The sequence below is a fragment of the Nothobranchius furzeri genome, chromosome 11 (assembly GCF_043380555.1).
Source record: "Nothobranchius furzeri strain GRZ-AD chromosome 11, NfurGRZ-RIMD1, whole genome shotgun sequence".
In the NCBI taxonomy this organism is placed as follows: Eukaryota; Metazoa; Chordata; class Actinopteri; order Cyprinodontiformes; family Nothobranchiidae; genus Nothobranchius; species Nothobranchius furzeri.
The window spans coordinates 20,036,784-20,048,319 of NC_091751.1; the positions used below are offsets into that span (position 1 = coordinate 20,036,784).

General features: G+C 44.1%; 2 protein-coding genes across 4 annotated transcripts in view; one reads left to right on the plus strand and one right to left on the minus strand.

The window, feature by feature from the left end:
• LOC107396965 (macoilin-1) overlaps positions 1 to 7,332 on the minus strand; it is a 7,423-nt gene extending 91 nt beyond the window's left edge. The window contains exons 1-11 of one of the 3 annotated variants that reach the window (XM_054736854.2): positions 7,221 to 7,332; positions 5,740 to 5,881; positions 5,518 to 5,644; positions 5,259 to 5,382; positions 5,002 to 5,180; positions 3,631 to 4,168; positions 3,314 to 3,472; positions 3,057 to 3,239; positions 2,851 to 2,971; positions 1,478 to 1,652; positions 1 to 254 (exon numbers count right to left, since the gene is read on the minus strand). The exon at positions 1 to 254 is cut by the window's left edge and continues 91 nt beyond it. In XM_054736854.2, the coding sequence (XP_054592829.2) occupies positions 52 to 254; positions 1,478 to 1,652; positions 2,851 to 2,971; positions 3,057 to 3,239; positions 3,314 to 3,472; positions 3,631 to 4,168; positions 5,002 to 5,180; positions 5,259 to 5,382; positions 5,518 to 5,644; positions 5,740 to 5,881; positions 7,221 to 7,273 (2,004 nt within the window). In that variant the 5' untranslated portion in view covers positions 7,274 to 7,332 and the 3' untranslated portion in view covers positions 1 to 51. Of the gene's footprint in view, positions 255 to 1,477; positions 1,653 to 2,850; positions 2,972 to 3,056; positions 3,240 to 3,313; positions 3,473 to 3,630; positions 4,169 to 5,001; positions 5,181 to 5,258; positions 5,383 to 5,517; positions 5,645 to 5,739; positions 5,882 to 7,074 lie in introns of all 3 variants that reach the window. The other 2 variants (XM_015976815.3, XR_011521940.1) reach the window with 2 other exon arrangements.
• Positions 7,296 to 9,987, plus strand: srfbp1 (serum response factor binding protein 1). Its single transcript, XM_015976817.3, has 3 exons — positions 7,296 to 7,455; positions 7,894 to 8,304; positions 8,443 to 9,987. Exons 2-3 carry the CDS (start codon positions 7,894 to 7,896, stop codon positions 9,655 to 9,657), a joined length of 1,626 nt encoding a protein of 541 aa, XP_015832303.3. The 5' UTR covers positions 7,296 to 7,455; the 3' UTR covers positions 9,658 to 9,987.
• The last annotated feature ends 1,549 nt before the right edge of the window (positions 9,988 to 11,536 follow it).

Below are 11,536 nucleotides of genomic sequence, written 5' to 3' on the forward strand. Positions count from 1 at the left end.
CGGAACTGACAGCCCACCAACGAAAAGGAACAGTTCTGTTTGACAAAAGAGTCACTTGTTGAGGGGCTGGTAGACTGAGGCGTTGGGGTCCAGAGAGGAGGGACTATTGTCCATGAACTTGGAGGAGTAGTGAGGGGCGACGGGGCTGAGGCTGCTGCCGTCTGACGAGTAGGACAGGGTGGGCATTACTGCCATCACCTCGGCTATCTTCTGCTTCAGCTCTGCAATCTCCTGCTCCCTCTGGTGGATCTGGCCTGGATGACAGAGATGTTATCAGAGCATCTAAATCCATCCCAGCCAGAATGGTAAAACACCTCTATCTATAGACATCACTGCAGCTTTTCCTGCTAGCTCCTAAACCGCTGTACTAAGAGTTATATAAATAAAGCCAAACAATGTGCTCTAATTAAAGTGGTCTACAGGAAAACTACAAATAAAAACCAGCTTAAACCTCTTTTGTCACAAACTAAACAGCAGAACTGATCAAGAGGGCATGCAGGGTCAGTAAGTGAGATCTATTGAGTGCAAGAGCATTTATGGCTTTGATGTAGAGAAGCGAGGTTTTAAAAATCAATAATGAATCCAGCAGACAGCTGGGAATGGAGGCAGGCCCTTTGTGCCTCTGTGTTACTGTAATGAGAGCAGCGGCGTCGCTATGCAACAGTAAAGCTTTAAAACTCAGCCGGATTTCCACGCTTCCAGAACAAAAAACTACATCAGAGTGGCTGAGAGAAGTTGTGGTGTTTTACTGGATAAAAATGTACACTGCTCTAACAAATATAGGAAACACTTAAACACAACGTGACTCCAAGTCAGTCACACTTCTGAAATCAAACTGTCCACTCAGGAAACCATAAAGGAGTGGTTCTGCAGGTGGAGACCACAGACCACTTCTCTGTTCTTATGCTTTCTGGCCGCTGTTGAATGCCGGTGGGGTTTTCACTCTAGTGCAGGACTATTCAGTTCTGGGCCTGAAGGGCCGACATCCAGCACATTTTAGTTTTAACTCGGTTTCAACACACCTGACTTCAATCAGCAGGTAATTAACAGACTTCTGAGAAGCCTGGTGAGCTGATGAACAGGTGATTCACTGAATCAAGTATGTTGGACCAGAGAAACCACTAAAATGTGACGTACACCAGCCTACGGTCGGATCATACCAAAAACTTTTAAATTGGGACCCAATGCCTCCCTGCTTGACACTCAGCTTCAATCGATTGTGGGGTTAAACCAGGTGGTTCCTGAGCACAGCCGTGTCTGCAGTTTGACTTTACCTAATTAATTAAAACATGTAAATAAATTAGTTAATTTATTTAATTACCTGCAATTAAAATTTTAAAAATGTAACATTTTACATTAAATAAAAAAATTGTTTAGGCCATGGTTGAAATGGAATTGAATTGGTTACATTTTAACAGTTTATTTTTATTTTTTACAGTGTATTATGTCCCTTCATGAACAAGCTCTCAGGACCTACCTTGTGCTATCTCCAGTTGCCTCTTGGCGTCCCCCAGGGCAGAAAACAGGTCCAGTTTGATCCTGGTCTCAGCGCTGAGGCTGTTCTCTAGGTGCTGGGTCTTCTCCTGCATGGCTGACAGCGCAGACATCAACACCTCAGTGTCTTTCTCATTCTCTTTATACTTGCGCAGCTCCTTCATGTGTCAGGAATCAAACAGAAGATGATGTGAAAAGAGAGTAACAATGACGAGTCTCCCTGTTCAACGTCGCTAACTAAATGATAATTTAGTAAAGCAGCCACTTTTACGGTTAAACTGCTGATAGACATCAGGGGCCTCATTTATCAAACGCTCATAGAAATGGTCCTATATTCCCTCCTACAACAGGACTTTAGAATGTGTGTACGAACAATCAAAAGACTGATTTACGAAGCATGTGGTGGCCTCGCGTACGCACGTTGCTCCACAATCATCTGATGATAAATGTCACTTGTGTGTACCCAGGTGCTCGTGCCCGTTCGCCATCATTTACATACAGAAACGCCCTCAATTAACCATATTTGGTCACACTACGTCCTCAGCATGTGAGGGGATTCCCCGTTTTTTCCCTGAAAAAAATAAGAAAACTTTATTGACAGCAAGATTGAAAGACTGGCTATCGAAGCGCAAAAGAACCAAACAAGTTGCAGAGGTTATAAGCACGGTTGGGACAGAGGAGAGGTTCCCGTCAGAAAGAAATAAAACATGAATATGATAAATCATAGAGTAACGGGTTGTTCTGTGTGGAGTTAGTTTTATTTGGAAATGTTGTCTGAGAGTGCAGCCTCAACCTCCTCTGAGCGAGCGGTCATTCACTCTCGTTGTGTGTATGATCGGGGGGCAGAGGAGGTTCTCGTAGTTGTAAAATAAAATATGAAGTGGAATCGGATGTGTCTGATTTATCTGTTGCTCCACAAAGGGTCTCAGATCACAGCACAGCAGACGGATTTCCTTTCAGATCCGAGCGCTCACAGGGAACGCTCCAGTGTGCACGTTCTGGTAAATCCTCCAAAACCATCGGTCACAGGTGTCTTATTGGTTTTAGCACCAATTATGCGAAAAAGACGTTTTTCCACTGACAAAATCACATACTGGATAAATAAAATGTTGGGATGAGAAACACATTTGGATGACTGAGACATTTGGTATTGCGCCTCCCTGTTCTAGACGCTGTGCGTACGCACGGTCAGAGATGTTCTTACATTTAGAAACGTTTCTATGCACAAGTACAAAATGATAAACACCACACAATATTCCTACGCACGAAATACGCACACATCTGTGCGTGAGTACGTTTGATACATGAGGCCCCAGGGTTTTTAAAATCACTTTTGTGGACTTGGTGCAGTCTCACCTGACACTTTCCCTCCAGATCTCTGATCTGCTCCTCCTTCAGCTTTGTGTCCATGCTGAGCTTCTTGCACTCAGTCTCCAGCTCTCTGATCCGACTCCGAAGAGAATCCGTGGACTCCACTCTGTTGCACAGAAAAGAACATTTTCTAGAGCTAGGAAACAACCAACACAGCCAAACATGACATGCAACCTACCAAAGACCTTTACCTTGTTGCAGCTGCCAATGCTACTGCTCTGGCTGCAGTGGCTTCCTCCATCTTCTTCCTCTTCCTCTCCTCAGCCAGCTGTTTTTCAGCCAAAGCCCGGGCCTCCTGCTCAGCCTTCAGCCTCTTCTCCAGCTGCGATATCGTCTGCTTATCCTTCTGCTTGGCCTGAACGGCACTGTGGAGCCTGAAGTATGAAGAGTTAAAGATAAAGTACAAATAATCTTATTACAACTGCACTTTTTTACGACGTCCACACACTTATTCTGCAGCAGCTCGTTGTCCTGGCGAAGCTGGCCCAGCTCGGAGCGAAGGCTGCGATCCTGACTGCTCAGAGAGGACAGCTGGCTGCGCAGCTCCGACTCCAGCTGCCTGTTGACCTGCAGGTCTGCCTTTAGACGCTTCACATCCTGCTCCAGCCTGTGACAAACCACAGTTACAACCTAAGCTTGCACAATCCCTCTAGAGACGGAGTTATTAGAACAAGCAAAGCTGAGGACATGTAGACACAAGCATGAATATGTCAGAGGTATCAACAACATTAATCCTGACCGTTTTAACCGAACACCAAAACTCACCGGACTAAAGTGTCCGGCTTGCCCAGCTGGTTGTTGGGGGTGCAGTTCTCCACCGGGTCCTTCTGACCCTTTCCTGCACCTTTCTGTTTCTTCTCGTTCTTGCTGGCCGAGGAGCCTGGCAGAAGGCTGCCGTTTGAAGAGCTGTGACTTCTTGGGGATGAGTTGCCACCCCCACCCCCACTGGCATTTTTACAGTTCTTTCCCCCCACCCCCACTTCCTCCTTGGAAGTCATGTGTATGTTTCCATCAGTGAGTGTATTTTCTCCAGCGAGGTCATGGTTCAGTCTCTTTGCCCCGATGTAGTTCTCAATAAACTCCGTCTCCTGTAGTCCAGTGTCCAGAGAATGAATAATACTGTTGTTATTGATTCCAACTGTGTTCTGTTTTTTGCCCTCGCGCTCTTTTGCAACACAGTCCTTCCCCTTTTCACGGTACTCCAGTTCTGGTAACGACACTGAAGTGCTCTTCTTCCCCAGCGGTGCTCCGTTTTGGGAGACAACGGTCGGTTCTACCTCGGAGATCCCCTTAGCTAAAGCAGCTGGAAGAAAGCAGACACAGATTCAGTGGAAACAGATTCGACTGAACGACAGCTGGAAACATAAACAGAAGCTAACTGATGACCTTGACTGATATTTAACTGGAGCAGGCTTGGCTGCCTCACTCCTCATATTTTAGTAAAATGATAAAGTAACTAACATTAAAGCAACAGTAAAGAGTTTTTAACACTTTAAGCTATTGCTTTCAAACTGGTTTCAGTGGTTCTTGGGCCAACTTCCCATTGGACAGAAATCTGTAACCCTCTGCTGACCAGAAACTGCATTCAGCAGTTTTGTGGTTCAGGTAGGAACACTAGTGGGAGGACTTCTATATACAATATATTTAACTGACATTTTTTATCATAACCAACGATTTATACAGGAAAATCATGAAGATTAAGAAGGCTGTCCAAAGTTTTGCATCCAGCTGTATAATGGTAGTGGATGGTGTTGTCCTAAAGAGTCAAACTTGCTCCCACATGGTCTAAAATAACATGCAGACATTGGGACCCTGCTTTTACACCTCAGACCAACTGTACAGCAGAAACGTACAGTTTCGGGTAATACTTTCACAATGAGGGACGAAAACGATCCGTTAATGATGTAAGCATGGAGAAGCAGTACCAACGGATGTTTTCAAGTTCTCCCTCGTTTTATCACAGGGAGACAAAGCTTTAAACTCTCCACTGTTGTATGAACATGAACCAACAACACCAGAAAAGAACAAAGGCTGCTCCAAGGCACTCAATTCTTCTTTGTCCTCACCCCTCATATAACCTGGTTTAATCTCACTCCAGCTGCAGCGAGGGGAGTGACAGCTTTCCTTTAGTCTCACCTTCTTCTGCTTCTCGCTCCTGCCTCTGCAGCATCTGTTGCTCTGGCGGTAACGCCTGTTGTAGAAGCTGCATGTAGAATTTGTTCTCCTTCTGCACTTCCTTCTGTTTTCTCAATCGCATCTTATAGCTTATGTAGCTCTTGAAGCCAAAGCCCAGAGTCACAACTGGATAGCCGATACTAGGATAGAAGAGGGAATAATGAAACCATCTCATATTAGTGCAGATGTGAGAATAGACGATGATGAATGAAGCCTACCAGTGAGCAGCAAAGGGTCGACACAGGTCTACATGAAAGTTTTTCAAATCTTTGAATCGTATGGCGGCTTCAATGTATACAAAGAGGATCCACAGCGATATAGTGGGTAGAGAGACTCCTCTCTCTGTGGGAAAGACAGACACCACTGATTAAACTTGGCACCAATTCATGTGTGAGTCTTTGAAATGGTCAAATAAGTGCAGGAGCAATAAGGAAAAACAATACTTTTTTATAATAATTGACTGAAAATTAGACTAACCTGTATGCCAAACATACTGAACCCATACGTAGGTGCTGGCAGCAAAAAACAACCAGTGGACGGGAATAAAGAGAAGGCATATGATGTCTGACGTAAAAGCCACACATACAAAAAAGACAGAGAATGCCTGAGTGAAGAAGAGGGACAAAATGTTTAATTTCTGATCAGCTCTTGTGGACGTTGGAAAGCGCTGGGTTGGTGTTGTACAGGAAAAGCTCTTACCAGCCCCTGGTATCTGAAGGAGTCGTAGACGCTTCGGATAAAAAGCCAGAAGGGCCATGTGTACTCAAACCTGAACTCCAGCACAAAATCAGCCAGTAAAACTAAAACCCACACCAACAGATACTTCAGGTATGGGAACGTGCTGTGAAGATCAGACAGATAAAAAAAATGACCCAAAGAGCTCCAGCAGAAAGCATTTCAATGTGGTTGGATGACAAGAATCTGGACTTGAGGTTTATACAACACTCTTTAAGGGGTTTGCGTGTTTATAAAATACAAATCAGCAAACTGGACTTAAAGGTAGATACTGATGGAGTAATTAAAAATAAATACCAGAACATACAAGTAACAGCATGTATTAATATTACAGTAGAAAACACAGACATGTGAAGAGCAGATGAGCATGTCTGGACATGTTGGCAGCACAGCTGCTTCTTGTTGTTTTGATTGTCATCAATCAATATGCAGAACAGTCGTTGAGATAAAGCATCTGTCTATGCAATAATGTTCAAAAGATTCACTCATTCACTGTGTTTAGGATTTCTAACACCACGTGACTCAGAACTGGGATTATTAAAGTAAAAACACATGTGTGGAGTTACCTGGCCATAATTATTACATCCAACTGTTATGATACTTTATTTTATTGAGTGTTTTATATCATAAAAACGTGTCAAAAATTTAATAAATTCAAAAGGAACAAACTTTGCATAGATTTGATTTGTTGGTGCCGTGCTCGTCGCCACCACAGACCGGACAGGTAGCGCGGTACCCCTAACAAAGATGGCGTCTGCAATGACGCAACGTTCCAACGAAACTAAACGTTAATATGTCTCTGGAAACATAAAACAGTTAACAATTCGAACATGACAATAAAATGGCTAAGCCGCCAAGTAGAAATACAACTAGAGAATGAGTAGACATTTAGAACAAATCTACGGTTTTGTTTTATTTTATATTAGCCAGACAAGCGCGTGCGACTTTAAAAAGAGCGCCTCTGACATTGCAAAGTGACGTTGTGTGGTTTCTTTATTTAGCAAAGCTTACGTTCTTTCAACACCTGCAGAGTCAGGTGCTTGCCACTAAAACGTAAACAGAAGGCAAATGTAACGAGCTTAACGACAGACAAACCGTATAGATGCTATAATGGTACCGTTAATCTGGGCCTATTTTATTGTCAAACATATTCGTGCATGATGTTCATTCAGCCCCCACGGCTCAAATCCCAAACGTGATTTAATGTGAACGTAACGAAAACCGGCAGCCGCGTCTAGACATATGCAGAACGATGCCATTGTTATACAACAAGATCCCTCCAGCCCCCTTCTTTTGTACCTGCTATATATACCCTCGGTGATTCGGTTCCGTTTTAACGGCCGTCGGAGTTTGCTGCAGTCCGCATTGCGCCGCTTCATCATCCCCCTGTTGATTCTCTTGTGATAACGGTCTGGGAACTGGAACTGGAAAAGTCACCCGCTCACCCTAGTGTTCGCATTTCTTCAATTATCCACCATTGTTGTTGTTTTATGCTCATGAAACAAAGAAATAAATAAAATCAGTACCAAGGCCCCTCCCCTTTTCACGACGGGCTGCGTCGCTCTGGCGACGTCAGACGTCGTACGTCCGTGTCGCACGTGCGAAACATGGCTGCCTCTTACTGAACCAGACGTTTCTCCTTACTGTCTCTGTTTTCGATTCAAAACTCGTTTCCCAGCGGTAAGTGTGGTTGTAGCACGCCTCAGTGCTCGCGTTTATTTCGCTCTGCATGTTGTTTATGCTAATGGAGCTTAAGATAAGTCAAAGAAAACATCGAAATCTGATACCACAAACTCTCAACCACGTTTGTTTTGACTGTCATTACAAAGTATTTTCATCCCAAGCGTGAATCTTCAGCGCTGAGCACAATATAAGATACTTTATCTTAGAAATCCGGTAAATTATAACATATGTATACGTTTCTAGACTCGAAATTATATCTAATTGCGATAGGAGCCCATTTATAATGAATTCTAATGCTAAATTCTTAATTGGTGCTCTGTTATAAGTTAGAACCAGCTATCGCTGCTGTTGTTTTTGTTTTAAAAGTCGCTTTCTGGAAATAAATTGTTTCCAGCAATTCGCACAATAATAGAAATGTGCTTCATGTTCCATTAGATGATGACTACCGAGGAGAAAAGGCTGCCACCTGTTGAAGACGAAGAAAAAGATGCAAAAGAAGAGGAAAAAACAATGGATGAAGGAGAAAAGAGTTCAGATTTTGATGATGAAGAGGATGAAAAGGAAGAAGAATCACCACCATTTCCAGTTGATGAAATGATTCCATCACCTACTCGTGATGAGGAGGAGGAGAAGAAGCAGCCCGATGTGTTGAACCTCAACAACGAGGTGGTAAAGATGAGGAAGGAGGTGAAGAGAATTAAAGCTCTGATCATCAGAAAACAAACACGCCAGATTGCTGCCCTGAAAAAGAAGAAGGGAAAAGAGGCGGATGTTGAGAGGAATCAAAGAAGAGCTGAGAGACTGCTGGAGGAGGTCCACTGCATGAAGAAGCTCCTCCCAGACCTGGTAAAATCGTTTTTTTTTTTTCAGCACCTTCAAGAGAAAATGTGTTTGTTATGATTTCAAGTCGTCTAAGCATACAACTTTTAGGCCTTTAACCTTTAAAATAAGCTGTAATTTATCTTTTTTCTCTCTTCCTGGTAGGTGACCAAGACAGCCTTGCAGAAGAATCTCAACTTTGAACAAGTGTGCAAAAATCCCAAGGCTACCTTATCGGACCGAGCTGTTGCCCGCATCGCCACCCACCCTCAGTTCAACAAAAAGATTGAGAGCATCAAAGCTGCTGTGAAATCTTTCAAAGAAGAGCACATGAAGGGTGGAAAGCTTAGAGGCAATGCCAAATTACAAAAGCCGCTCGGAAATGCAACTGTACCCTCTCCAGACACAACAGGAGGGGGAAAGAATCAGGAAAAACAGAAAGACAAAGCCATCAAGCTAGTAAAAGACAGTGAAGAAGGAGTGAGTGTTCTTCAAATCCCAGAAGATAGATCTCTGGCCAAAAGTGTGAGGGAAATGGAGAAACCTCCAGATGCTGTTCACGAGGAGGAAGCTGCAGAGCCTGCAAGTGTCAGATCACCTTCAGTTAAAAGTCCTTCAAAGAAGGAGAAACCTCAAAGTGAGGCTGAAGGAAATAGTTCAGGTCTTCGGTCTTCTGCGTTACTGCACAAAGAAGCTGATGAAGAAGAGAGTGACATAGAGTCATCAGATAATGAAGAGAGGGAATACTTTGATGACAGCACAGAGGAACGCTTTCGCCGGCAGTCCTCCCAGTCAGAAGAGAGTGACGATGACGACTTCTTTTTAGGAAAAGTGAGCAAATTCAAAAGGAAGCAGCATCAAACAGATACTGGAGGGGAGAAGAAGAAGGTGGACAAGGGACAGGAAGAGAAAAAAGGCTCAACAGATATCGTTAGAACTCCTGACAAACTCCAGAGCGAGCTTGATGAGCTCGAGTCAAGGTTGAAGTCCAAAGCGGCCGCACTCCAGACTATTTTCTGTTCGTCCCTGGCTGGAGCTAAGACTGGACGGGGTTCAGAGAGAGGGAGAGGTGGGGGTAAATTTAAAGGACAACACGACAGAGGTACAAACAGAGATTATTTTAGTAAACAGTTAAAATCCCAACAGCAGGAGAAAGGTCCTTCAGTCTCCGGGTCCAACAGCAAACCTCGTCCTGAGAAGGATGGGAGAGGCAGGGGACGGGGCAGAGGTGTTCAGAGGCAGAAGGATCACCGAGGTGGACATGTTTCTGCTCATCAGCCACCACTTCATCCATCCTGGGAGGCCAGCAAGAAAAGGAAGGAGCAGCAAGGACAAATTCTAGCTTTCCAAGGGAAGAAGATTAAGTTTGATGACGATTAAGGGAACAACCAAATCATGAATAAGTAGCATCTTTGACCGTATTTATGATCATTTTAGGTTTTTGAAACTGTGATGATCTTAAGTTTTGATCAGACGATATGCTTAAGACCGCAAGTCTTATTTAGGGCTTTAAAATGTAAGAATCTACAAATGTATACAAAGAAATGTAGTAAATCTGAATATTTTTAAACAGCTTTGATTAATCCTGAACAGTCCCAGTGCTGTTCTGCTACTTTGAGGTGACCCAATGTCCCTGTATATTTCCATCATTCCACGATGCACAATCTGATGTTAAACTTAGACTTTGCTACTAAAATTCAACCAAACGACCCTTTCTTGTTTATGTTCTAATCATTTTATGGCTAGTTTTAATATGTCTGTTTACTGGGGACGTTTGTATGTCCTTTGTGGAGCTTTTCTCTAAATGCTATAAAGATAATCACATTTCTCAAATGAAAGAATGCAACAAATTAGAAAAAGCAAAGACTGATTGGCACTAATGATGAAACGGTCAGAATCGTGTCCTGTTTTTCCTAATTTTCAGGTTTTTTAAAACATTTTAGTTGTTAGCATTGAAAATAAAATGTCTGAGACGAGTTTAGGTATCTTGGGGGGGTCTTGTTCACAAATGAGGGAAAGATGGAGTGGAAGATTGATGGGCATCTTCAACGATGCAGGCTTTGTACTGGTCTGTTTTGGTGAAGAGAGCCGAGCCGGAGGGCAACGGTCTCTATTTACTGTTAAATCTATATTCCTACCCTCATCTATGGTCATGAGCTTTGAGTAGTGACCGAAAGTGCAAAATTACGGATACAAGCAGCCGGAATGAGCTCGTTCATCCAGGAGGGGCTCAGAGTAGATCTGCTGCCCCTCCACATCGAGAGGAGCCAGTTGAGGTGGCTCAGGCATCTGGTTAGGATTCCTCCTAGAGGCCTCCCTGATGAGTATTTCTGGGCACATCCAACTGGGAAGAGACCCAGGACACAGTGGAGCAACTGTTTCTCAGCTGGCCAGGGAATGCCTTGGGATTTCCCCGGAGGAGCTGGCTCAAGTGGCTCGGGGGAGAGAAGTCTGGGCCTCTCTGCTTAGGCTGCTGTCCCTGGGACTTGACTCCAGAAAAGCGGAAGATAGATGGATGGATTTTGTTGTTTCTTCTTTTTTGAGCACACACTCAGCATGCTCCTCTGACCATCGACGGTGTGTCTGTGGAGAGAGTGAGGAGCACCAAGTTCCTGGGTGTGCACCTGTATTAATGTCGATGGTGTGCACATTACAGAGGAACTCCTGGACGAACAACACCATAGCATTGGCTAGGAAGTCAGCAGCGTCTCTTCTTCCTCCGCAAACTAAGAAGAGCAAGAGCACCAGCCCCCATCCTGTACACTTTCTACAGAGGCACCATCGAGAGCAGCCTGTCGTGCGGCATCACTGTGTGGTTCGGAGCCTGCAACGTTTCCTGCCTTAAAACCCTCCAACGTATAGTGAGAGCAGCAGAGAAGATCATTGGGGTCTCTCCTCTCCCTACCAGACATTTACAGCACCCGCCTCACAAAAAAGGCCCTTCGCATTGCGGCTGATCCCATTCACCCAATGCAAAGCCTCTCCGAGCTGCTGCCGTCAGGGAGGAGACTGCAGAGTCTCAAGGCCAGGACCAACAGACTGAAGGACAGCTTTATCCATCAGGCAGTTAGGAAGCTAAACTCCCTCCCGGCTCTCCCCCCTCTCCTCTCTTTTCCCCCACAGTCTCTCTGAACTTGGTTACTCTTTTTTATACTAAATGTTTATTTTCTATCTAGCGAGAGTTTGAGAGTAACATAATTTAATTTCTCTGTATGTCCTGTACATGTGGCAGAATTGACAATAAGACTGACTTTGACTT

Excerpts from the sequence above, each read along its gene's own strand:
- srfbp1 (XM_015976817.3), top strand. The coding sequence starts at position 7,894 with ATGATGACTACCGAGGAGAAAAGGCTGCCACCTGTTGAAGACGAAGAA. Across the intron at positions 8,305-8,442 it reads AGAAGCTCCTCCCAGACCTG|GTGACCAAGACAGCCTTGCA; the intron begins GTAAAATCGTTT and ends TCTTCCTGGTAG.